Genomic DNA, 27,552 nt, shown 5'->3' on the forward strand with positions numbered 1-27,552 from the left:
TCTCTCTGTAGCCCTAGCTGACTGCCTATGCCTCCGAAGTGCTGGGATTAAAGACATGAGTCACCAAGCCTGGCCCAATATTCATTTCTTAAAATAATTTTTTTTTCATTTAGTACTCTGTGTGTGTGTGTGTGTGTGTGTGTGTGTGTGTGTGTGTGTGTGTAGGTGAGAGGACAGGTTGCAGAAAGTCTGTTCTCTCTTTCCTCCATGTGAGTTCTAGGGATTAAATTTAGATTGTCAAGCTTGGTGGCAAGTGCCTTAACCTGCTGATAGCTGGCCCAGAGAACTTTGTTTTATTTCTGAGACTGGGTCTCATGTAGCCCAGGCAGGTCTGGGCTATCATGTTGCTGAGGATGATCTTGAACTTTTGATCTGCCTGCTTCTATCTCCCGAGTGATGGAATTACAGGTTCATCCCACTATACCTGGTTTTATGTGGTGCTGGGGATTGAACTCAGGGTTCTGTGCATGGTGGAACTTTTCTGTTGTTAGTTTTTTATTTTTTGATTATTCTGGGGATTGAATCTAAGGCCATGTTCATGCTAGGTAAGCACTGTACTGCAGAACTTACTCCCTCTCTCATCCTTCCCTTAACTTTTTATTTTGAGAGAGACTTCCTAAGTTGACCAGGATGGCCTTGAATTCTCTTGTAGTCCTGGGCCTTGAATTCTCTCTGTAGTCCTGGAGTCTTCAAATGTAAGCACCTCTTCCTTGAGCTTCCCGAGCAGCTGGCGTTAAAAGCCAATGTCATCAGGCTCGAATGAAGCTTTGATGAAGTTTTGTGTATATTCTGGTCATTTGTTTTCAGTCATGCTCCTTTCAGGTGTGTTCTGTCATGTATCTCTAAACTCTGGCATTGGTTATAACCAAGGAGACCACATAGTTGCTAATATCTAGGATGCACTGATATGAGCAAATAGGACAGCCGTGTAACTGAACAGCAAATATGGATCTAGGTGTGCCCTGTTGGGTTTGGCGTAGATGGTTTTAAGTTCCCAGTACAGGGAGCTTGGGACCATTCTATGCCAGTAAAGATAACTTTTGTTTTTAAAGGTGGTAACTTTGGAACAGAGATTCTATATTATCTAAAGGGTGCTAAGGATTTTAAACCAGCTGGGTCTGTGAGCCTTTGGTAGTTACCATGTGTGTTTTTTGTCCTCCTAGATTCCAGCATGCCATGGGAGGAGTACCTGGATGGGCAGAGCCTAGGAATAAGCGGAAAACATCTTCAGAGGGTGAGTGTTGGGATCGCTAAGTTACTAAGTAAGTCCCTTTCCCTATTTTTCTTTAGACCTTTCTTAGTCACCTTAAAATACAGTGTTTTAAATACCTCCCCCCCCCCCCCCCCCCCCCCCTTTTAAAACCCCCTCGTGAACTACAAAAATGTGTAACCTTGCTCTTTGATTGTCCTGGAACTTACTATGTAGACCAGGCCGGCCTTGAACTCACAGAGATCACCTGCCTCTGCCTCCCGAGTGCTGGGATCAAAGGCATGCGCCACCACACCCAGCTTTCAAATGATTGGTTTTTAAGGTCTCATTTCTTTCAGGAAGAAGCCCCCCTTCTTTGTGGTAGTGTAAGGCTTATTTAATACACGTTGATTTTCGCTACCTTAATATTTGCTTCAGAATCTAATGCTTTTGGAGCTTATAAGTTTGAAACTTTTGAGGCACCAATTTTTTCAAGCTACAAATGGAAAATTCTACAGTATGAAACTTTATTTTATGCATGGAATTACTGAAAGTATTATAAAAAGTGACTACAGCAGTGTGTAAAGGTATGTATGAAGTGAATTTCATGTTTAGTTTTGTGTCATCCCTGAGATATTTTGTTATGTGTACACAAATATTTTGAAGTTTGTACAGGTGATGCTGAGCAGTCAGATAGGGAACAGTCAACAGCATATTTCTTTCTCAACAGAACTAAGTTGTTTATGGCATAAGATTAAGGAAAAAAGAGTAATACTTAATTCAGAGCCCCCTCTGAAGACATTGGCAGCTAATCTGTCAACTTCAAAATGGGATGTCTGTCAATGGAGCACATGTCAGATCAAACTCCAGGTTTTAAGATTGCCTTGTGGGGTCTGAAGAGATGGCTCAGCAGTTAAGAACACTGATTATTCTTGGAGAAGACCTGGGTTCATATCCCCGCACCCACATGGCAGCTAACAAACTGTCCGTATCTCTAGTTCCAGGGGATCTGACGGCCTCTTCTGTCCTCTGTGGGTATTGTACAACATGGGTGCACTTTCCTACATGCAGGTATAACATACACATAAAGTAAAAATAATAAAATATTTTAAAAAAGAAAAAAGATTGGCTTGTGTTATTACTATTTTCTGTCTTAGCTCATTTGACTTTAGCTATTATAAATATAGTTGGTTTAGCCAAGTTCTGATTTGTTTGCACAGAGGTATAAAACTTAGAATATTTAAAATCCTTGAGCTATCCTTTTGTGTTAGGATCCTCATTCTTAGCATCCTTTTATAGGTCTCACCTGGAAGTCGTACATGATTCTTTTGCCTCAGTCATGAGGCCACACTAACTCTAGGGAGGCTAGAAAATCTGGTGTTGTGCCTAGGAGTAAAAGGAACTGTTTAAGCCAGTAAGCCAGCAACTCATCTGTTATGTATAGAAGAGACTGGTCTATACATTGTTACAGAAGAGAGAAGTTAAAAGATACAGTGACTTGTGCAAGTTAAAAGATACAGTGACTTGTATAAGGTATACTTAATTGACAGAGTGGCAATGAGAGCCCAGATTCTTGTTTCTTTCCAAGGTGGTAACTAAATACTTGAGTTTTCTAGATTTCTTTTCTCCTGTAATATAAACTGGATATATTTGGATCTAATTGTCTTTCCACTTACTTTGGCACACTGTTAAAAATATACATTGAGGGATAAATTATAATTACTGTCCTTTTCAGTTCTAGAATTTCCATTTGTTTTTGGCTTTTTTCCCCTTTTTTTTTTTAAATTGAGATTTTGCAATTTTCGTATAGTACAATTGATGAGATATTTAGAACCCCTCCCCTATTCCCACATCCTCTTACTGCCCCCCGCCTGCCCAATTTAATGTAATACAATTTATAAAACATACATATATATATACACATATACATACACACACATATAAATATATAAGGCCTATAGGGTCTAATTTGTGTCCTCAAATGTCCTTCAGTATTGGTTCATCCACTGGAGCCTAGTTAACCTACCAAGAGTCCCGTGCTTGAAAGAGACTATCTCTGCCCCTCCCATCAGCCACAGTTTCCTTAGATGGGGTTGGAGCTTCTTACCCACTTCCTCATGTCCATGTTGGGACTTTCTGTGGTTTGAGCTTGCATAGTTTTTTGAGAGGTGGGTGGTCTCTTATAGCTGTCCCTGAACTCTTAATCCCTGCCTCTACCTCCCAAGTGCTGAGATTATAGGTGAGAGCCACCGTACTTTGTTTTTTCAGTCTAGTTCTTTGACTTAATTCTGAGCGATGGTTTTTTTTGGTTTTGTTTTTGTACATGTAGTAAGCCGACGTGGTGGCATATGCCTGTAGTCTCAGCACTTAGGAGTGGAGGCAGGAGGATTGCTGTAAGTTTGAGGCCAGCCTGGACTACATTAGACTGTCTCAAAAGAAGAAAAAGAAACAAAATTTAAAACAAAGGGACTGGAGAGATGACTCAGTTGTTAGGAGCTTATTGCTCTTGTAGAGGATCTGCTTTTGGTTCCTAGCAGCTGTTAGATTACTCACAGTCACCTGTAACTTCAGCTCCAGGGAATCTAATACCCTTCTCTGACCTCTGGCCACCTGTGCACGTACGGACACATAAATAAAAAGCAAAATGAATTGCATTTTCTAGATCTCCTGTGGAGATTGTTTGATTTTCCTTTTGTTTTTCAATCAAATTACCCTTTCGTCAGTGTTGGCCTGCTTATATCTCATAGAGGGCTTATATTTCATGGGAAAAGTATTAGGGATTAATTAGATTTAGGACAGTGGTTTATTTCTGAATAGTTAGCTGGGCAGGGGCTACTAGTAATCCCACAGCCTTTATTTATTTTGAATCTTTATTCCAGTGAATTATAAATATTCAAAGCTGGGTATCATTTCTTGGAAGATTTTGTTACAACAATTCATCCTCATTTCCTTCTGTGGCCTTGATGAAAAGCCTGGTGATTTATGAGAACCCTTCAAGAAACTTCACAGTGTTAAAGTACTAGTTCTTTCTTTCTTTATCCTCTGAGTAATTTTAAAAGTCTGTGTAGCTTCTTGGCTGCTCCCCAGCAGAATCATCAATTTTTGCCTAGGGGCAAAGAAGCCATTACCTGTCTTTGAGCTTTGTTTTTTGTTTTTAATTACAGTTTTATTTGGGGGTGGGGTGTGGTTCAAAGGAAAGCCTGTGGGAGTCAGTTCTCTCCTTCCACCATGTAGGTCCTGGGGATCAAACTCAGGTTATTAGGTTAGGTGGCAAGTGCCTTCATCAGCTTATTGAGGTTCTTAAACACAGTTGGTGACACTGATCTTTTTATTTCCATGTGAGCTGTTGAGCTGTATCTGCTGTTTACCCTGTTGCTAATTTTGCCGTAGTTATGAGTTGCTCTTTTTAAATGAAATGCTAGCTTTATTTAAATTTTCTCACTTCATCTTTAGTAACCATCTGTGTGTGTTCCTCTGATTCCAGTCAAGCTTTGATTTTTAACTAATACATATGTATATGTATATTAAGTGCTACATCATCTTTTTCTTTAATTATGTTTTGTTTTTGTCACTTGCAGCTTTCAAAAAATGATGGAGGTTGGGAGGCTAGGATGGGAATTGAATTTGGAAATAGACGTGGGTTGGTAAAGGGCCTTCTCATTTCTAAAGATTACCCTTTGTGGGTTTATTTGACTCAGATGAAAGTGAAGAGGATGAAGATGGTTTGTTGCAAAGGACTGGGAATTTCATATCCACATCCACTTCTCTTCCAAGAGGAATTTTGAAGGTGAGAGTTGGTGAAGTTGGAACCTATCCAGTTGCTGACTTGTAAAATGAGCTCTGCTTCGTAGCTGTATGTATAGATTCCTCCTATGTGTGGGATTAATGTGTTTGCTGTTACTTGCTTTAATAGTTGTAAGGTTTTCTTTTGCAAAAATGAATGTGAGGTTTTCTTTTCTTTTGCAAAACTGATCAAGAGGTAATTAATTTTGTCCCCTGTATGTCTAGATCCTGTTTGATTTCATTTCCATTGATAGCAGTCTCCTCCCTGCTGCCACCGTCCCTCTCAGCTGCCATCTCACTTAGCTTCTATCCCTCTCAGCTGGTCTACTTCAGTGACTTTGTGACTGGCCTCTCCACTTCTCCTTTACATCCTCCTGTATACTGTTATTAACAGAATAGTACCCAGAAGGAACTTTTAAAAATAAAGTATCATTTTATGCCCCTTTCCTTGCTTTTTGAATGAATTTCATCATAGTCTACACTGCCCTTCATGATCTGACTTGTACACACATCCTCAGCTTTGTGTCAGACTTCTTAGTTCCTGCTTGGAGTAACATGGACTGCTTTGTTTCTTAAACGTACTGGGTCCTTTCTTAGGCCTTGGAACCCTTGACCTTGCTCTTCCTTCTGTCCCTTCCTCAGGCATTGCTAGTGGCAGCTGTGTCTTAAGTACCACTTTAGAAAGGACTTTATCTACAGTGCCCATTTTACTTTTCCTGTATCTGGTATGTTTATTGTAGTAATCAGAGTCTTCCCCAGCACAGTGCCAGTTAAAAATTTGTCAAATTAACAGACCTGTTTATGTCATAAACATTTTCCTTACTATAAAATGGTATTTATGTAGATGCAGCCATGAGAGTATTATGGTAAATTACAAGTAGATGAATGGCTTGTCCTCCTCAGATCATTCAGCTTTTAGGGGCTTAATTTACCTCCATTGAAAATACAATTCAGTGATGGTGCACATGTTTAATCCCAGAATCTGGAGGCAGAGGCAGGTGGATCTCTGTGAGATCAAGGCTAGCCTTGTCTACATAACAAATTCCAGGCCAGCCTGGAAACCTATCTAAAACAAACAAAAAATCAGGATTTTAGGGTTATCTCTTGAGAGGGGGGAATGTTAGACTATCAAAAAGCCCCCATTTAAATAAATAAATAAATAAATAAATAAATAAATAAATATTAAAAAAAAAAGTACATGAAGGTGACAGAAAAAAGTGATGGGGAGATGTGGGAGGAGTTGGAGGGGAGGGAGTGGGCGTGGATTTGATCAAAACACCTTATATGCATGCACCTTATATGCATGTATGAAATTCTCAATTAAAAAAAAAGCACTGGCTGTTCTTAAGAAGGCCCTGGTTCTAATCCCAGCACCCACATGGCAGCTAACAACCATCCATAACTCGGGATCTGATGCCCTCTTCTGTCCTCTGGGCATTGCCTGACATGGGTGTACTTACATGCATGCAGTACATGCATGCACATAAAATGAAAATAAAACAAAAATGAATTTTAAATAAAATTAAAAAGTGATAGGTAAAGCTGTATTTTAAAAAAAAATGAGGTTCCCATAAAAATTTAGTGATGCTGAATAAAGATCATGCGATGCTTTATTAGTTCCTAAGTGAAGTGTGTTTTGTGTTTTTTTTTTTTTTTTTAAGTTAGGATACTTATTTTATTTTATGTACTTAAGTGTTTTGCCTGCATGTAAATGTACCGTTTTGGGGGCTGGAGAGATGGCTCAGCAGTTAAGAGCACTGACTGCTCTTGCAGAGGACCCGGGTTCGATTCCCAGCAGCCACATGGCGGCTACAAACCATCCTTAACTCCAGTTCCAGGGGACTCTGAAGCCCTCTTCGGACTTCTGTGGCATTGCACGACACGGGTGCACTCACATACATGCAAGCAACACACTCATATACAGAATTAAAAAAAAAAATAATATATTTTTTAAAATGTATGGTTTTGTGCAGTGCCTGCAGAGGCCAGAAAAAGGTGTCAGATACTCTGGAACTGGAGTTACACATGGTTGGTAACTGCCATGTGGGTCCTAGTAACTGAACCCAAGTTCTTGGCAAGAGCAGCCAGTGCTCTTAACTACTGAGCCATCTCTCCAGCTCCTTACATGAAGTTTTATTGTAGGGGGATGCCTGTAACAAAAAGAGAAATAGCTGAAAATATTCCAAGTGATCCATGAGATTACCATGCTTTAAACCGGTAGCCATGTGTTCTGAGAGGAGAGTGTAGCAGTCCGATGGACTGTAGAGCTGTGGAAATAAACACATAGGCCTGTTGAACTTAGGTCAAGTGTTTTAGCTTAAATTTCTATAGAAGTTCAAGTGTCTCTCTCTCTTTTGGTCTTTTTGAGACAGGGTCTCCTTATAGCCCCAGCTGGCCTGGGACTCACTGTGTAGACCAGGCTGGCCTTCAACTCAAAGATCCACCTGCCTGTGCCTCCCGAGTGCTGGGACTAAAGGCGGGTGCTACCACACCCAGCACAGAAGTGAAAATCTTTTAACTCAGATAAATCTTTGGGCAATGATTGAACACTTGTACTCAAAAAATGTTTAGTGAACTTAGACTTGTACATGTCAAAAAGTATATTAGACATTTCGTTACTATTTCAAAAATGCCTGACAGAACACCTTAAAAAGGAGAAAAGACTTACTTTGGTTTGCAGTTTGAGGTGGTTCTGTCTGTTGTCTGCAGAGCATCATGATGGAGGTGGGTATAGAGGAGTAAAGTTGGTTACCTCAGAGTGGCCAGGAAGCAGAGAGAGGTACAAGAAGGGGTCAGGGCCAAAATACAGTCCTAGGGACATGCCCCCAGTGACCTGCTTCCTGTAGTTAGACCTTACCTTGAAAGTTTCCAGCCCCTTCCAAAGTAGACCTACCTGCTTAGAATCTAGTCTTCAACCCATGAGCCTGTGGGTTGTAGAGGACATTTCATATTCAAATCGTAATGAAAGGACCTTCATGACTTAATCTCTTCATTTCAGAGTTAATAAAGATGGATTCTTGTGTAGTAAAGTGACTTGGTACTTGATACCAAAGTTGTGATTTTTTTTTTTGGTTAGTATTTTAGTTCTCCATCATAAACCATGTTTCTGCCTTCCTTCTCTAAATGAGGTTGGTCCATTTGATAAAATTCCAGCTTTATATTTTTACAGATGAAGAACTGCCAGCCTGCCAATGCTGAACGGCCCACCTCTGCTCGGATTTCGTCAGTGCAGTTCCATCCTGGTGCACAGGTGGTGATGGTCGCTGGGCTAGATAATGCCATCTCATTGTTTCAGGTATGCATATTTAAATGAAGTTTTGGACTGAAAAGTATTTACTCCCAGAATTCAGGATCTATGGAAATAACTAAAAGAACATTTTTTTTTTTTTTACTTTCTTATAGGTTGATGGCAAAACAAATCCTAAAATCCAGAGCATCTATTTGGACAGGTTTCCAATCTTTAAGGCTTGTTTTAGTGCTAATGGAGAAGAGGTTTTAGCCACAAGTATGCACAGCAAGGTTCTTTATGTTTATGAGATGCTAGCTGGAAAGTTAATTCCTGTACATCAAGTGAGAGGTAAGACTGCTGCTGGACACACAGCTTACCGATCATCTAACCCTCTCATCCCAAGCTGAATTTATTTACCAGTATTTCTAACTACTTTTTTTTTTTAACCTCAGAGGATTCTTTTTGTTTTGTTTTGGTCATTTTGAGACAGGGTCTCCCTGTAACCCTGGCTGGCCTGGATGGAACTCACTCTGGAGACTAGGCTGGTCTTCAACTCACAGAGATCTGCCTGCCTCTGCCTCCCTAGTGCTGGGACTAAAGGCATACACCAGCATACCCAGCTTGGATTCTTTTTTGAGGGCAGGCAGTCATTGAGAAGTAGAATAATAGCTCCCTGCAGCAGGGAGTGCTTCTAAAAATGGGTTGTCCCCCCGCCCCCCACGTCCCCATTTCTTCCCCTAGAAAATTCTTGGTCTTTATGAGATGGTCTCCCTGTAGCTCCAGCTGTCCTGGAACTCACTATATAGACCAGGCTGGCCTAGAACTGAAAAGAGATCTGCTTCCCTCTGCCTCCTGAGTGCTGGGATTAAAAGTGTTCACCACCATGCCCAGATTTCCCAGAAGATTCTTAAAAGTAAAGACTTATTTTATTTTGTTAGTAGTATTTGGAGATTGCCTTGTGCTGAGGAGATATGCTTGGATGAAGCCCATTAACTGAGGTTTTTTAATTGAACACGTATGGTCAGGTCATAATTTTCAAGTATACATATCCTCCTAGACAAAGAAGCAGTTGCTGATATTTGGCTTTATTTTGTTCTTTGTCTCTCTTTCTCTCTCGCTCTTCTTCCCCCTCCCTCTCTCCCTTTCATTTGTTTAGTTCTGGGGACCAAACCCAGGGCCTTGTACTTGCTAGGCTAGTGTTCTATTACTGAGCTAAGCCCTAGCCCCTCATTCTCGGCTGTAATTTTCAGCAATTGAGGTGGCAGGAAGAGCAGGAACTAGGGATGTAGAGAATCTGGGTTCTACTTTCTTGGTCACATTGTTAGATAGGGCATTTGGATACTCTTAATTCTAATGTTTTATAAAGTTTGATTTATACTTGAAATAAAGCACTGTTTTTGGAAGTATTTGTGCAATACATTTTAAAGAATGAACTAGGTAAAATAATAGGGGCTGGTGAGATGGCTCAGCGGTTAAGAACACTGACTGTTCTTGCAGAAGACCCAGGTTCAAATCCCAGCACCCACATGGTAGCTCACAGCTGTCTGTAACTCCAGTCCAAGGGATCTGACAGCCTCTTCTGTCCTCTGCTGGCATTGCATGACACACGTGCAATTACCTACATGCAGACAATATATGCATACACATAAAATAAAAATAATAAATATTACAAAAAAACTCATCAGGTGAAGATTTATTTACCCTCTCTGTATCCATTTTTCCTTTGTATTGCCTTGCTCATGCTACCTCAAAATGTAGGTGGCACCTTCATGATTCCTTTGGGAAACCAAAGCCTTTAGAGACATTTATGTTTATTTTCAGTGTTTCTAGTCTTTCCTGTGTTCTTAATAATGTTAATGATCTTTTCTAAGTAGATTCTTTTATCTATCTAACTGCTATAAGCCAGGACTTCTCAGAAGTTAGTGTGCATGTCAGTTCCCTGTGGGGAAGAGCTGCCTTAAGCTGCAATTCTTATCTTGCAGGTTTGAGATGGGTCAAAGCCTGCATTTACAACAGTATTTAGGTGCTGTTCTGTTCGCTGGACTGCACTTTGATGAAAAGCCTAAACCAACTCATTGAAATAGGAAACAGTTTTTAAAAACTTATTTTTATTTTATGAGCATGAGTGCTTTGCCTGCATGTATGCAAGTGTACCACATGTATCTAATGCCTCCTGAGGTCAGAAGAAGGTGTCATATCCCTTGGAACTGGAGTTATAGATGGTCATTAACTGCCATGTGGGTGCTTGGAATGGAACCTGGGTCCTTTGCAAGAGCAGCCAGTGCTCTTAACTGCTGAGCCATCTTTTTAACCCCTAGAAAACAGTTCTAATAGTTAACTATTTTTACGTATCCTCTCACAAACCAAAAGAACTTTTGGTTCTGAGACTTAGCATTCACCTTTCCTTCCCTGTATTTCCCTTGTTTTTCCATAGTCAGCAGCCATTACAATGATAAAAGTTTGTAGTGGTTATGGAGCACTGTTCTCAACTGTACTGTTGCCTTTTTCTTTTTACTTTTTTGGTCTTTTTGAGACAGGATCTCCCAGTAGCCCCAGCTGGCCTGGAACTCACTATGTAGAACAGGCTGGCCTTGAACTCACAAAGATCTGCCTGCCTCTGCCTCCCGAGTGCTGGGATTAAATATCTGGTTCTTGTCAATAACTAGATTTTTCAAACAGTATGTACAGTGTGATCAAGATTTTGAACAAACCGGGTGTGGTGGTGTACACCTTTATCCCAGTACTCGGGAGGCAGAGGCAGGCAGATCTGAGTTCAAGGTCAGCTTGGTCTACATAGTGAATTCCAGGCCAGCTGGGGCTACAAGGGAGACCCTGCCTCAAAAAGACGAAAAAAAAAAAAAGAAAAGAGTGTGGTGGCACATACCTATAATCCTAGCATTCAGGAGGTTGAAGGTCTTGAGTTCAAGGCCAGTCTGGGCTATTGTGAGACCTTGTATCACAAAACAAAGCAGGGCCAGTGAGGTGGCTCAGCAGGTTAAGGTGCTTGCTGCTCAAGTTTCATGATTTGAGCTCCATCCCTCCGGCCTGTGGTAGAAGGAGAAAGCAAAAGAAGACATAATAATCCCATACTTTAAAAAAATGATTTTTGTAAATGCTGAGGATTGAACTCAGGACCTCAGTCCTGCTAGGCAAGTGCTTTACCATTGACCTACCTCCCCAGTCCTATGAAACTGGAAACTCAACAGACTCAGGCAATTAAGGATGGTACTTAAAGTGGGAAATTGCTGCCTAGATAGGATATGCAAGCTTATATATGCACTTTGGTTTTCATAAATGCTTGTTTGAAAAATGAGTAGAGAATTGATGCAGATGGTATAGTCCATTAGCCTGTCAAGGTTTATACTGTGGTTAGAGACGGTCTAAAGGTGCATTAACCAGCACTTCCCTGTAATACAAGGCTTCTCTATATTTTAAAAAATTCTTCTGATCTAATCAGTATTTGCATTTAGCAACTTAACCTGTCTTTTGACTAAGCAATGTGTTTACATGGTACAAAAATCCAGGATGTAATTTGGGATGGTTGTGTATGCCTATAATCCCAACACTTGAGGCAAGACTAGCAGTTGATCAGGAGAACATACTGAGTTCAAGGCCATCCTGGGCTTAAAAATAATTAAAAATTAAAAAAAACCCAAAAAACCTATGGCCATTTTTCAGTATATACAAATGAGTGGATAGTGGAAAATCTGCTCTCTGGCTTTCTTCCCTTGAGTCAGCCAACTATTCCCATTTTTATGTGTCCTTTCTATTAGGCCACTTTGTAATGAGTAACTTGACTCTTAGCATTCTGGTAGTAGAGTCAGTGTGAAATGACGTGTTCCTTTTTAAATGAGTAAGTTGATTCTCAGTTACATATATCCCATTTTGAGAATCTGATCAGTTTTCTAATCAGTTTTCTGCGGGCTGGAGAGATGGCTCTGGTTAAGAGCACTGACTGCTCTTGAAGAGGACCTGGGCTCGATTCCTGCATGGTGGCTACGAACCATCCTTAACTCCAGTTCCAGGGGAATCCGAAACCCTCTTCTGACCTCTGTGGCATTGCATGACATGGGTGCATTCACATACATGCAGGCAATACACTCGTACACATAAAATAAAAATAATAAAATATATTTTTTTTAAAGTTGTGAATTTCTTTTCACTTTTAGTTAAATAGCAAAGTTATATACAGTGTTAAAGATTATCCTTCTGTTCAGAGGTGGCAACCAAATAGTTTGGCCATCTTTAATGGCAGTGTGTTTTCCTCTTGTTTATGAACTGCAATGACAGTGTAATTACCCTTTTAGTTAATAGGAGGTTTGACTGATTACATTTGGAAAATTAGTTGATGTGTTTAGAGAGTTGATTCTCTGGCCTACAGTTGAACTGATGAATGCTAACCAAGATGGTTTGCCAAGCACTTTGTGGTCACCTTATGTTTGGGTCTTATGTGTAATCAGATTTGTTCAAGAGTCTAGGTTTTGCTTAATATGTAGCTCATTGACCTTTTTAAAAGAAAACTTGATTGTTAGTGAAGATAGGTTTCTTGAAAATCGTATTAAATCTTATTGATTCATTTTCTTTCTTAGGTTTGAAAGAGAAAATAGTGAAGCGCTTTGAAGTCTCACCAAATGGTTCCTTCTTGCTTATAACTGGCATTGCTGGATTTTCTCATTTGCTTTCGATGAAGGTAAAACATTAGTTACTGCTTATTTTTGTATTAGCCATTAGAGCTAGGGCTGGGATTAGAGGTGGTCTTGAACTTTAACTCTGTGTTTTTAATTCTGCATGCCAAGCAGGACTTGGGGAGAAGCTGTGGGCAATTGGAGAAAAACTTTTAACAATAAGAAAAACAGAGTCAGGTGCTTTCTAGGAAATAGAGAACAGTCTTGTAACAGTTGGTAAATAGTAATTACTCTTTTAGACCAAAGAACTGATTGGTAGCATGAAAATTAATGGAAGAGTTGCGGCATCCACATTCTCTTCAGATAGTAAGAAGATCTATGTTTCTTCAGGTAAGTTAATGACATGAGAGACTTTGGATATATTTTTATGCTTCAAATTTTACAGAAACCAGTTGGCTTTCTAGTTTTTGTTTTGGTCAGAAATTTAGATATATTTGGAATTTATTTTTGTTGCCATTTTCCAGGTCAGTTAAGAACTAGTAATAGTGAAGGACCAGTCATTTAACATGCAATGGTAACATGTTTGATGCTGCTTTATCTATACCCTTACTCCAACATTGGAAAATTGTCAAGGAAGTAATTAAAAGCAGGAAATTTGCTGAATTTTTATTGGGAGTGTAAAGTTAAATATAGAAAAGGATAGAATGAATAGAAGGTGAAGAGCCATCTTTGAGATAGATGTGGGATCATTATAGTGGGTGTGATCAGAGGGAAAGGGAGAGGGCTTGTAAGTATCAAGTGCTGTAGGAACAAGAACAGGATTAAGGACTGATTTTGATGATCAGATGATCATTTTCATCATGAAAATATTTGTGATCTCTTTGTATTTAATATTCTTTCTCCAAGTTATTTGTGGTTATTGCTTACGTTTTACATTATTTTGTAAATGACTTGAGTATATAAATTGTACATCTTTTAATTTAAATTTTATTTTTTATGTGTGAGTGTATTTGCCCATATGTGTGTTGTGCACCTGTGTTGTACAATGCCCAAAGAGGCCAGAAGAGGGCATTGGATCTCCTAGAACTAGAGTGTGGGCAGTTGTTAGCTGCCATATGGGTGCTGGGAACCAAACCTGAATCTTCTGCAAGAGCAACCAGTGCTCTTAGCCATGTACTTCTAGCCCCTGTACATGCCTTCTTAATTACAAATTCTTTGTGGTCAAGATTAGTTCATTGACTTTCTCTTCTCCCATCATTATCATTAAAAATTTGTTATTTAGCTGGGTATGGTGGCACATGTCTTAAATCCAGGACAGCCTCGTTGTGAGCTCTTCACTAGCTGGGGCTAGGGAGACCCTGTGTCAGAAAAAAAAAAAAAAGACTTGTTTTATATCTCCTAGCCTTATATATTAGATACTCTGATGCTTTTTGGTATTTTTCGCCTTTTATGTTTTGGTTCCAGTAATTTATTTGAGCAGAATATAACAGCTTTTCCTTAAAGTTCACCTCAAACTAAGATTGTGATTTTTTTTTTTTTTTCCCACCTTAGACCTAAGATTACTCTTTTTTCAAATGGAGGGTAATTTGAGCCTGTATCTTTAGTCATATGTGCTATTAAATGGGACTAAAGAGGTTAATTTACTTGCCTTTTAAATTTAAAGCAAAATTAGCTGATGCCTTCTTTGGTTTTTTTTTCTTTCCAGGGGATGGAGAAGTTTACATTTGGGATGTGAATTCTAGGAAATGCATTAACAGATTTGTTGATGAAGGCAGTTTATGTGGATTAAGCATTGCTACATCAAGGAACGGACAGTATGTGGCTTGTGGGTGAGTGAAAAGAATCACATTGTGCTAATGGGAAAATGTTTAACAGTTGAATATACTAGATGGCGCATGACTTTATAGACAGCTCAGCAATATGAAATCATTACTGAAACCTAGGTGAGTCCTTTGCTATTTTGTCATGATGCAACATATAATAATGTTAGATTATTAGCTTTTTAGCAAAGAAAATTCTGAACTACCTTCAGTTATTGTGGGTTTTTTTTGTTGTATTGTTTTTTTGAGACAGGGTCTCCCTGTAGCCCCAGCTGGCCCAGAACTCACAGAGATCTGCCTGCCTCTGCAGATGCTGGGATTAAAGGCATGTGCTACCCCGCCCAGCATATTTTCCTGAATTTAGAATATTTGTCGTTAATGAGGAGGTAGAGTAACTCAACTTTGAATTTAAATCTTGAAGATTAGCTAGCTACGTGGTTTAAGCCAAAAACATATTCTTTGGAAGTACTGTTTGTTAGTATGGTAAACACATAAAAAATATTGCCTAAAACATGTTATTGTGTTTATTAGTGGGGAAAAAAATGGTTAATATATTGGGGAAAAGATGACTTTATTTTCCTGCTGGCTTCTAAATAGGTGGATGGAGGAATAGCATACTTAATGGTAGTTCTAAAGTAACTTACAAGACTACTAATGAGCAAGCGTAATTTTGTACAAGAAATATGTTGTGACCTTAGGCCAATTACAATTCAACTGTAAAGAGATGACAGTTAAAAGTTCCCTGGAGTGAGATGTCAAGTGGGTCTAACTGTCCAGAAAAGTAGTATACTCCTCAAGGTTAAAATTGGGAAAGCTGCTTTAAATAGCCCCAGCAAGCCTGGAAGAAACGCAAGTAGGAGTGAGCAGTGGAATTTGGAGGCCACAGTAGCATCTTGTGGATGCTCCTTAGGGCTGGGACACTGATGTGAGTGTATGTGAGTGGCCTGATTAAGTTTACTGTCCTTTGTTACTCTTAGTCACCATGGGGCAAGCCTGCAGAGAGGTGAGAGGTGTATCTCAGCACAAGACATGATCTCCCTGTAGCCCCATGGGCCTGGAACTTGACCAGACTGGCCGCTATCTCACAGGGATCTGCCTGCTTCTACCTCCTAAATGCTGGGATTGAAGGTGTGCGCCACCATGCCCAACATCCTCTGGTTCTTATGTTCTTTCTGCCTCTTCCTCCATGATGAGCTTTGGTGTGGGGTGATAAAAATGTCTCATTTAGGGGCAAAGACTCAACACATTCTCCAGTTATGAGTCTTTGCTTTGGCTGCTGCCCACTACAAAAGAAGCTTCTTTTGCCAGGCTTGAGAGTAGGTTGGTATATATTTTTAGAGCACTTTGCCCTTAATCCTTTGGATGTCACTCTTGAAACATACTGGGCAAATCATTTTAGACTAACTTTTCACTTTGTAGAGGGGCTTGCCTACTCTAGTCATTCTGTAACACAGCCAAAACTGTTGACTGCCTCTTCACAGCTGGCCTTTCCAGGTGCAGTGCTCATCCCATTAGGCAATGTCTTGTGAAGTGTTCCTTCACTGCATCTTGTATAAGTATAGTCATATGCTCCGTTTTGTGAATTGCTGTCTGGTCTAGAAGCAGGTCATTAGGAAAGTACTTGAGTGCCCCCATATGCATAAAGCAGTGCATGCTGAGAAGCAGGAAAGAGTTGAGATTTGTCATCTCTCTTCGATGAACATGTTAACTAGCCATGTACAGAGACCCTTATGACCTCTGTGGGTAACTTAGATTCAGCACCCTGTAAGGGGACTTAGAGAATCCCTTTTTATCTTGCCGTGGCACAGATTGCTAGCTTGGGCTGCTGACTTTACTAGGAGTTTGCAAACTATAAATCGCATTCATTCATTCATTCATTCATTCATTTATTTTTTTGACTTTGAGACAGGGTCTCCCTGCAGCCTCAGCTGGCCTGGAACTCACAGAGATCTGCCTGCCTCTGCTTCCCAAGTGCTGGGATTAAAGGCATGTGCCACTGAAGCCCCTGGCGCTTTTAAATCTTCAAATTGTATTTGTATTTATGTGTACAGGTGTTTTGCCTGCATGTATGTAAATACACTTATATTGTGCAAAACCTGTACAGACCAGAAGAGGGTGTTGAGCCCCTGGAATTGGAGTTAGGGATGATTGTTGGCCACCATGTAGGTGCTGAGAACTGAACCTGGGTCCTCTATGAGAACAGCCAGTGCTTTTAACCCCTGAGCCATCTCTCTAGCCCCTATAAGTTGCTTTGAGGTACATTTTCTCAGCTTTTTCATCAAAGCCCTGGCAATATCTGTTTTTGTGTTTATATTTGAGGCAGGTTCTCATGTGACTAAGGTTGGCTTTGAACTTCGGATTCTCCTTTCTCTACCTCCAGAGTGCGGGGATTATAGGTGTTCATCATCACACCTGACTTATTTTATGTTTTCCATTCAAAGTTCTGTCAGGTGATTAAAGATTGTTGACATTAGTTTTCATTAGGTTTTAAAAAATATGTAGGTTGTCTGGTGGTGAACAATTGGTAATCCATCAAAATACCAGATGAATGAAATGCTAGAGGGAAGATGGAAGCAGAGCCATGGGAGTAGAGTTTAGTCTTAGATATTTGACTCTTTCTAACTTGCTTGCCTGAGGTTCTGCATGAGATTTGTGACTAGAGTGACTCTGTCTGTGTCATTGTGGATTTTTTTTTTTAATATTTTATTTATTTCCTCCCTTCTTCCCTCCCTCCCTCCCTCCCTCCCCCCTTTTTCTTTCTTGAGACAGGGTCTCCCTGTAGCCCCAGCTGTCCTAGAACTTACTATGTAGACCAGGCTGGCCTTGAACTCAAAGAGATCTGCCTGCCTCTGCCTCCCAAGTGCTAGGATTAAAGACGTGTGCCACCACAGCTCGCTGTTATTTTTATTTTATGTGTATGAGTGTATTGCCTGCATGTATGTGAGTGCACCCATGTCAAGCAATGCTGCGGAGGTCAGAAGAGGGCTTCGGATTCCCCTGGAACTGGAGTTAAGGGCAGTTCGTAGCTGCCAAGTGGGTGCTAGGAATCAAGAGCAGTCAGTGCTTTTAACTGCTGAGCCATCTCTCCAGCCCCCTTTGTGGGGTTTTTGAAGATTTTTTTTTATTTAAATGTGTGTGAGTGCTTTGCTTATATGCACATATATGTACCCTGTATGTGCTTGATGTCTGTGGAGGTCAAAAGAGGGCTTTGGAGCCCAGGAACTGGAGTTAGAGTTGTGAGCTGCCATGTGGGTGCTGGGAACTGAACCCAGAACTTCTGGAAGAGCAGCCAGTGCTCTTAACCTCTGAACCATCTCTCCAGCCCCCTCCCTCTCCTTTTTTAAGAGATAGGTTCTTGCTATGTCATACAGGCTGGCCTGTCAGTGTACCATCACACTTGACTTTTTTTTTTTTCCTTCCTACATTGGGGTTGGGGCTCTCTGTTGCTTAGGCTGGTCCCTGACTCTTGGGGCTCATGTGATCTTCCTTCCTTATTCTGCTGGGTAGCTGACACTATAGGCATGAAATACTATGCTGAGTTTGGAATTCTTGTCACATAGTTCCAGCATCTGATTTATCTTGGTGTTGGAACTAGTTATCTTTTCTCGTTTCGGTTGTCAATATCTGGGTTTTGGTATGACATGTTATCTTATATTCTAGACATTTTGGCATTTTTGTTCGTTAAATGTGCCACTGTGTGACTTTGTGACTTTTGTTTAATTTCCTGAGATAGGCTTCTGACTTGCTGTGTAGCTGAGATGATCTTGAACTCCTGGTCTGTCTGCCTCTACCACCTGAGTGCTAGGATTACAGACATAGGACACCATACCCAGCCTAGCTTTGTGATTTTTGTTGTTGTTGTTGTTGGTGGTGGTGCTGGGAATTCAACTTAGGGCCTCTTAAATAAATGCTAAGCAAGCATTCTTCCATTAAGCTACATCCCCAGTCCTGTGTCTCAAATTCTGTTTTTTTAGGTAGCTTAGCTGTGTAGCCTAGTCTGATGTCAAACTTGAGATCCTTTTGCCTCAGATTCTGAGTGTTTTTGGTATAGGCTTGTGCCACCCTTTATTTGAGAAGTAGACTTTCTCAGAACACATTCACATGTCTACAAAGGAGACAGATAGTTGGTACAGAGTCTGTGCAAAGACTAAATTAGCATTCAGGCAATCAGGAGTAAGGTAGCCTTTGTGATTGGTCTGTTTACGAATCCCCAAGTAGTAGTTTCTGTTCTGCTGGTGTGGTGCTGTAGCATCTCTTGCTGTCTTCTTTTATAGAGCGTGTTGTCCTTACCAGTATCTTTCACCCTTATTTCTCCAAGTATGGCACTTAACCCAATGATAGCATCAGAATACCTAAGGTGGTAGTTAAAACCAAGATTTCTTGGCTGTACTCCAGTTGTGTGAATCAGTGCTGGGGTGCAGGAGGAGGGTATACAAAGGTGCAACCTCTGCTTTTTTTAAAAATTATTAATTTTTTTGTTTTTATTTTTTGACAGGGTCTTCTTAGTCCCAGGCCAGGACTAAGGATGTGGACCAGGGTGGCCCCGATCTCACAGAGATCCACCTGTCTCTGCCTCTCGAGGACTGGGATTAAAGGCGCATGGCACCACAGCTGGCGTGCAGCCTTTACTTTTTATATTGTTTGGGAACTATCACCCGTTTGTAGATATATTCTTTTTTTGACCTCAGTACTATTGATAATTGGGGCAGGATAATTTATTGTGATGGGGACTTCCTTGTTCTAGGTATTAGATACAGTATTAGGACTTCATCGCCTTTCTCCCTTGATTTGTAACCACTTGTAATAGTCACAACGTTGACTCTAGTCATTGCCAAATTCCCTAGAAGGAAACCTGTTTTTTTAACTTAGAGCTTTTTCTTGCTCATACTATTAATTTGTGTGTGAACCCCTCCATCCCATGTTCCTTTCTGTATCTTCAGCTTCAATGCCATCATCCCACTTGGTGCTACTTTCCAGTCTCACTTCATAAGAGGCATTGGTCTGGCTAATGGCCACCTCCCCTGCCTGTGAAGAACTTTGTGTACCAGAACTCTCATGCATGTACATGCTGTGTGCTAATGGATTGCCTGTCTTTGGTTTAGGCGGAGCAGTTGTGCTTGGGTGGGAGAATAAGCTTCAGGTGAACTAGTAAACCAGCATGCCTGTTTCTCCTGTGTTCTTGCTCTGCTCCTTACCTGTTTGTTTTTTTTTCTTTTTTCTTTTTTCTTTTTTTTTTTCTTTTGGTCTTTTTGAGACAGGGTCTCCCTGTAGCCCCAGCTATCCTGGAACTCACTATGTAGGCCAAGCTGTACTTGAACTCACAGAGATCCGCCTGCCTCTGCCTCCCAAGTGCTGGGATTAAAGGCAGGTGCAACCGAACCCGGCTCCTTACCTGTTTTTTTTTCTAATCTGATTTTTGCCTTTCTTGAGTCCCACCCCTTCTACAAAGCTCACTTAGAACAGCTTAATCTTTTAGTGATGTTTCCTTTAAATATTTTTTTAATGGGTTTTTTTTATTGAGCTTTTTAAATTTCATGTTTCCCATTCAAATCCAGACGCCCCTCCCATCCATGCTTCCCCCATCCCCCCATCGAATCCTATGCACTCTACCGTACATGCTAAGTTCTATTCATTTAGGTATTTGTACCGAAATGTCTTTCAGTGTAAATTTATCCACTGGAGTCTAGTCAGCCCATCCAGTGATCGTATGTAAGTCATGCTCTCCGTCACCCATCAGCAGTCAGTCTCAAATAGTTCTTAATCTAGTGCTGACCTACCACTTTTTTCTCACCTCCCCTTTGGGCCCTTGTTTAATTAAGCTGACAGGGGTCCTGCACTCAACACCACTGCTGCCACAGGCTCACATGAGCAAGCCTCCATTGGCCTGGAAGCCTCCACCTCATACATTCATGAACCAGCCCTGGTTCTTCCAGTCTTTCTGCCTCCTCTTCTGCAGTGGTCCCTGAGTTGTGGGTGGGTGAGGTTCCATGTAAGAGTCCCATCCTACACTCTACAGTCTCATTCTCCAAAATTTGGCCAGTTGTAACTGCATTCTGATGTACATGGAAACCTCACTGGTGAGAGTTGAGGAGTACATTAGCCCTCTCTCTACCCTTTATTCTGCTATGTTCCATGAGCCTTAGTTGTAGAGATTTGACTGCAGATGTGTCATATTGTATTGGGCGAGATGGCCCAATACAATATGTATTTTCTCTGTGCCTGACCAGATGTGCACCTCTGCAGTAGCCTCCATCTGTGGTAAAAAGAAGCTTCTTTGATGAGTGCTGTTACTCTAAGGTAGGTCTCTTCTTTCTGGCACTGTGTTCCCTGCCAAGCAGCTCCCAGGTATACACATGGGTTAATCGTCAGGCACTCTGTGTGCATTTCTCACAGCGTTTCTAGGGTATTACTTTTCCCTCTAGGTTTCCTAGACCCCCCGAGATTCACTCATCTTCACTCTTTTTTTTTTTTCTCCCATCCGGCTTCCTTCCTCCCTCTCTCCCTAGTCACCTCACCCCCCATTATTCGCACCCTCCCCCAAATACCTCCTTACTCCTGCCATCTTTCCTGACTTCCCTCCCTCCCCTACACCATGGTCCCTTGCATATCCCTCCCTCCTCTCCTCCCACATGTTCCACCTCCCTCAGGTAACATCTGTTCCCTACTATCCCTTTTCTGGGTTCTTTCTTTTCCTTTACCTCCATGTATCCTTTCCTTTTACCTGGCTCCTGGTGTTACATCAGAATTTATATATTCACATATAAGGGATTGGTGCTACAATCCACAAATGAGGGAGAACATACATTGCTTGCTTTTCTGTGTTTGTGTTACTTCACTTAGTATAACACTCTCTAGCTCCATCCATTTGCCTGCAAATTTCATAATTTCATCTTTTCTTATTGCTGAGTAGAACTCCACTGAGTAGATGTACCACATTTTCATTAATCATTTGTCAGTTGAGAGATTTAGGTTGTTTCCATTTCTTAGCTATTGTGAAGAGAGCAGCAACAAACATGGATGTACAGGTATCTCTACAGTATGATGAGTCCTTTGGGTATATGCCAAGAAAGTGGCATCACAGGATCATAGGGGAGGTTCATTTTTAGTTATTTTTTGTTGTTGTTGTTTTTCAATTTATTATTTTTATTTTATGTGTATGAGTATTATGCCAGGATGTAGGTAAGTGCTCCCGTGTTGTGCAGTGCCTGTGGAGGACAGAAGAGACTGTTGGATCCCCTGGAACTGGAGTTACAGACAGTTGTTAGTGGCCATGTGGGTATTGGGATTCAAACCCCGGTCTTCTGCAAGAACATTCAGTGTTCTTAATCACTGAACCATCTCTTCAGCCCCCATTTTTAGTTTTTTGAGGGTACTCTACGCTGCTTTCCATAGTGGTTGCAGAAGTTTGCATTCCCACCAGCACTGAATGAGCATTCCACTTTTCTCCACATCCTCTCCAGTATTTGGAGTCTTTTGTTCTCTTGATCTTTGCCAATCTGACTGGGGTAAGACATAATCTTAAAGTGGTTTTTATCTGCATTTCTAGTTGCTAAGGACTTTTTAATGTGCTTCTTACCCATTTTTATTTCTTTGAGAACTCTGTTTAGGTCTGTTGCCCATCTTTTTATTGGATCATTTATTTTCTTCTTTCTTATTTGAGTTCTTTGTATATTCTGGATATTAATCTGTCAGACTTGTAGGTGGTGAAGATTTTGTCACACTCAGTGGGCTTCCTCTTCTCTTCCTTAGTTGTTTCTTTTGCTGTACAGAAACTTTATAATTTAATGAGGTCCCACTTACTGATTGTTGACCTTAGTGACTGAGCAGCTGGTATGTGATTTAGAAAGTCCTTTTCTACGCCTATATCTTGGAGGGTGCTGCCTATGCTTCTAGCAGTTTCTGAGTTTCGGGTTTTATATTGAGTTCTTTGATTCATTTGGAGTTGACTTTTGTGCAGGGTGAAAGATAAGGGTCAAGTTTCATTCTTCTGCAGGTGGAGATCCAGTTTTGCCAGCACTATTTGTTGAAGATGCTGTCTTTTCTCCACTGTGTGTTCTTAACACCTTTGTTGAATATCAGGTGGCTGAAATGTTTGGGTCTTCTCTTGTGTTCCACTGATCTACATGTCTATTTTTGTGCCAGTACCATGCTGTTTTTATGACTGTAGCTTTATAATATAATTTGAGATCTGGTATGGTGATCCCCCAGCATTGTGTGGGTTTTTTTTTTTTTTTTTTTTTTTTTTTGCACCCAAAACTGTTTTTGGCTATCTGGGGTCTTTTATGATTCCATATGAATTTTAGGATGATTTTGTCAAGTTCTGTGAAGGGTGTCATGGTTATTTGATTGGGATTGCATTGAATCTGTAAATTGCTTTTGGTAAGATGGTCATTTTCACAATATTAATTCTACCAATTCGTGAGCTTGGGAGGTCTTTCCATGCCCTAGTGTCTTCCTCTATCTCTTTAGAGTTTTAAAATTTTCATTGTAGAGATCTTTAATGCCTTTCGTTAGGTTTATTCCTAAGTAATTTTTTTTTTTTGAGGCTATTGAGAATGGGAGGGTTTCAAGTGCTTTTTCTGATTGCTTGTTATTGGTATATAGAAAGGCTACTGATATTTGTAAGTTGATTTTGTATCCTGCCACTTTACTGAAAGTATTAATCAATTCTAACGGTTTTCCAATGGAATTTCTGTGATCTCTTACGTATATCATTTGCAAATAGGGGTAATTTAACCTCTTCCTTTCCAATTAGTACTCCTTTCATTTCCTTCTGTTGTCTTATTGCTCTTGCAAGAGTTTCAAGCACTATATTAAAAAGGAGTGGAGATAGTGAACAATCTTGTCTGGTTCCTGGTTTTAATGGAATGCTTCCAGTTTTTCTCCATTTAGGATGATGTTGGCTATGGGTTTGTTGTATATGGCTTTAATTATGTTGAGGTATGTTCCCTCCAGACCAACTCCTTCTAGGACTTTTAACATGAATGCATGTTGGATTTTGTTAAATGACTTTTTTACATTTAATGAGATGACCATGTGGTTTTTGTCTTTAAGTCCATTTATATGTTTTATTACATTTATTGACTTGTGTATGTTGAACCATTCCTGCATCTCTGAAATAGAACCAACTTGATCATGGTGGATGATCCTTTTGATGTGTGTCTGTATGCAATTTGCAAGTATTTTGTTGAGAATTTTTGCATCTGTGTTCATTAAGGATATGGGTCTATAGTTTTCTTTTTTTGTTGTATCTTTACCTGGTTTTGGTATTAGAGTCATAACTGGCTTTATAGGAGGAGTTTGGCAGTTCTCCCTGTTTCTATCTTTTTGAATAATTTAAGCAGTACTGGTTGTAGATTTTCTTTGAATGTCTGGTAGAATTCTGTGAATCCATCTGGGCCTGCACTTTTTTTAATCGGGAGCTTTTGTATCACTGTTTCAGTTTCCTTATTTGTTATGGGTCTGTTTAGTCTGTTGATCTCCTCTTGGTTTAACTTTGGTGGTGGCCATGCTTTTAGAAATTCATCCATTTCTTTATTAGGTTTTCAAATTTAATAAAGTATAGATTTTTAAGGTATTCCCTTACAATGTTTTGGATTTTGTTGGTATCTGTTGCGATGTTTCCCCTTTCATCTCTGATTTTGTTGATTTGGATTTGCTCTTTCTTTTAGTTAACTGGGCTAAGGGTCTGTCTTGTTTAACCTTTCAAAGAACAGCTCTTAGATTCATTGATTTTTTTTTTTTTTGTATTTTCTTTGTTTCTATTTTATTAATTTATGCTCTGAGTTTTGTTATTTCTTCTCGTCTACTAGGTTTGGGGTTGGTTTGTTCTTGTCTTTTGAGAGTCTTGAGTTGTTCTGTCAAGTTGTTTACATGTGCTCTTTCTGATTTTTTATTTTTTATTATTTTTTTAATTAAAAATTTATTTTTATGTGTATGAGTGTTATGTCTGCATGTAAGTAAGTGCACCTGTGTTGTGCAATGCCTGCAGAGGACAGAAGAGGCTGTTGGATGCCCTGGGACTGGAGTTACGGACAGTTGTTAGCTGCTATGTGGGTGCTGGGATTTGAACCTGGGTCTTCTGCAAGAACAGTCAGTGTTCTTAACTGTGGAGCCATCTCGCCAGCCCCTATTATTTTTATTTTATATGTATCTGTGTGTTGCCTGCATGTAGGTAAGTGCACCCGTGTCATGCAGTGCACACGGAGGTCAGAAGAGGCTGTTGGATCCCCTGGGACTGGAGTTATGGATAGTTGTTAGCTGCCATATGGGTGCTAGGATTCGAACCCAGGTCTTCTGCAAGAACAACCAGTGTTCTTAACCTCTGAGCCATCTCTCCAGACCCTTTCTGATTTTTTTTTAATGTAGGCACTAAGAGCTATAAATAATGTCTCTCTTAGGACTGCTTTTAGGGTGTCCCAGAGGTTGTGTTGTTGTGTTTTCATTTTGTTCCAGGAATACTTGTCTTAATTTCGTCTTTGACCCATTTGTCCATATGGATGTTCTTTGTTGGGTATGTGTTCAACAGGAACTTCTAGTCTGCTTTTGTTTAATATAATTTTGGTTCTGTTAATATTGTTTATGTAGCCTAGTTACTTTTTGTCTAGGTGTGGGAGACAAATTGATGGGTTTCAAGTTCTTGCTGGGTTGTAGACTGGCCAGAGTCCTGACTGAGTAGGTCTGTCTGCCTGATCCAGAGGCTGGGAATTTGGTGGTGAGGGGACAGCCTGGGTGAGGCATTAGGGATCTGTGGTAGGGTAATTAGTTAATCTGGTTTGGGAAGCTAGTCCTGGGACTTGAGGTGAAGGAATTGGAGCCCGCCTTTGAGAGGGGCTGTCAGGGGACAGGGTGGGGTGGATGAGAGAAATGGGGTAGATAGTCCTCCTGTGGTGCAGGAATTGGAGTCCGCCTGTGAGAGAGGCTGGATGGGGTGGGGGTGGTTGAGAGAAATGGGGTAGAGAGGCGGTGAGTGTGATCTGACTTACCAAGTCCTGGCTTAGCAGGTCTGTTTGCCTGATCTGGAGGCTGGGAATTTGCTGGTGAGGGGGACTGCCTGGTGAGGGATCTGTGGTGGGGTGGTTAGTTAATTTGGTTTGGGAAGCTGGTCCTGGCACTTGAGATGCAGGAATTGGAGCTGGCCTATGAGAGAGGCTAGCAGGGGACAGGGTAGGGATGGATCTCTTAAAATTTTTTAAAAATTCATTTTTATAATATTTCTATGAGTATTTTGCCTGCATGTGTGTAAGTGCATCTTTGTGTGCAGTGCCTACAGAGTCCATAAGAGGGTGTTGAATCCCCTGGAACTAGAGTTAGAGATGGTTTTCAGCCACCATGTGAGTGGTCGGAGCTGAACTCAGCCCAGTGCTCTTAACTGCTGAGCCATTTCCTGAGTCCTTTGTTTCCTTTCTTTGTGATTATAGGTCTTAGAACTTTATTCTGTATTGTAGTCTGTTTTATCTGACCATTTTAGACAGCTATATTGTTTTTGGAATGAAACCCTTCTGAAATTATTCATTCCTGTGATTCTTTCCATACTGTTGTACATAGTCAATGAGCAACTATTTGCTTATCAATCTTTAAGTAGCATGTCAGAATCAGTTGTATTGTCAGAATCAGTTGTACTCTGTGTGTGTGTGTGTGTGTGTGTGTGCGCACACACACACACACCCCTACACCTGCACGCCCATGCATGCACATGCACGCACATGCATGCATGGAGACCAAAGATTGGCATTGGCTATCTTTAATGCTCTCCATCTTAGTTTTTGAGATAAGGTCCCTTTATTGAACCTAGAGCTCACTGATCCAGCTAGACTGGCTGGCCAGCAAGCCCCAGGGATCCTCCTGTCTCTGCCTCCCCAGCAGTGGGAGGCATCTCCCTCACCCCAGTTACATTCTTTGGAAAGGAGTGCAGTATAACTATTTATTGAGGGTGGCCCAGTTGGCAGGCTCAGTCCTTCTTGATGGCAGCTTTCCGTGGTCACCAGTACTTGCTCAGTTCTTCCGGCTTCCTCCTGGTGCAGATGTCCACCTTCGCTCTCTTAATGAACCTGAGTGCCCACTTATCATTGGAGACCTTGAGCAGCTCCATGGCAGCTCATAGGGTGAGAAACTGAACACTTCTCAGATCTTGTCCCCTTGATGGATTTGGTGGGTTTGGTGAGGCATACATGGTACTGACTGTGCCTTGGCTTGCCCACATTCTTTGCCACTTTGTGACCCTTGTTGAGGCCTATGACTGTGGGGTAGGGCAGAGCCATGACTACTGCTGTTCAGTAATAGCCATGACAGGAAGACCCACTTATATTCTTTTAAGTACAAATCCAACTATAAGAAAAAGTTGCATATATCACAATAATTATGCCACTTTTGCTCTAGAAACTTACTGTTTCACAGTAGTTAAATCAGAATGAATAGACACTAACTATGTCAGGTATGGTGGTGCCTGATTTGTAGTTCTGACACTGAGGAGGCTGAGGCAAAAGGGTTGATACAATTAAATTATAGGCTGGTTAGGAGTATGTAGCAAGACCCGATCTTTCATAAAAAGACATGATTGAAGGAGCTACTGATGTATTAAGATTTGTTCTCAAATTAATATTTAAGAGAGCCATATGAATGATACCATTTTTGTCCTATAAGTAAAAAAATATACATAAGGGAAAAATGAAATTTGTCTTAGTTTGCTTGGGCTACTGTGACAAGGTTATCTTAGATCTTGTTGCAATAGTTTATAAACAGCAGAAACTTATTTCTCACACTCCTGAAGGCTTGAAACAATGAGATTAGGGTGACAACATAGTAAGGGCCCTCTACCAGGTTGTAGGTGGCTAATTTCTTGTTACGTTCATATGGTAGGAAGAGAGATTTCTGGGATTGTATTATATTATTTTTTAATTTTAAAAT

General features: G+C 40.6%; 1 protein-coding gene across 2 annotated transcripts in view; it reads left to right on the forward strand.

The window, feature by feature from the left end:
• The window catches only part of Utp18 (UTP18 small subunit processome component), a 40,916-nt gene that overhangs the window by 4,980 nt on the left and 8,384 nt on the right, over positions 1–27,552 (forward strand). For both annotated transcript variants that reach the window (XR_001872565.2, XM_008838409.3), the window contains exons 4-10: positions 1,164–1,234; positions 4,888–4,976; positions 8,142–8,267; positions 8,375–8,549; positions 12,791–12,891; positions 13,126–13,216; positions 14,532–14,655. Coding sequence is in view for 1 of the 2 variants with exons in the window: in XM_008838409.3 (XP_008836631.1) it covers positions 1,164–1,234; positions 4,888–4,976; positions 8,142–8,267; positions 8,375–8,549; positions 12,791–12,891; positions 13,126–13,216; positions 14,532–14,655 (777 nt within the window). In the remaining variant the exon portion in view is untranslated. The remainder of the gene's footprint in view (positions 1–1,163; positions 1,235–4,887; positions 4,977–8,141; positions 8,268–8,374; positions 8,550–12,790; positions 12,892–13,125; positions 13,217–14,531; positions 14,656–27,552) is intronic.

The sequence above is a fragment of the Nannospalax galili genome, unplaced genomic scaffold, assembly GCF_000622305.1.
Source record: "Nannospalax galili isolate Female #2095 unplaced genomic scaffold, S.galili_v1.0 scaffold95, whole genome shotgun sequence".
NCBI classification, from domain to species: Eukaryota; Metazoa; Chordata; class Mammalia; order Rodentia; family Spalacidae; genus Nannospalax; species Nannospalax galili.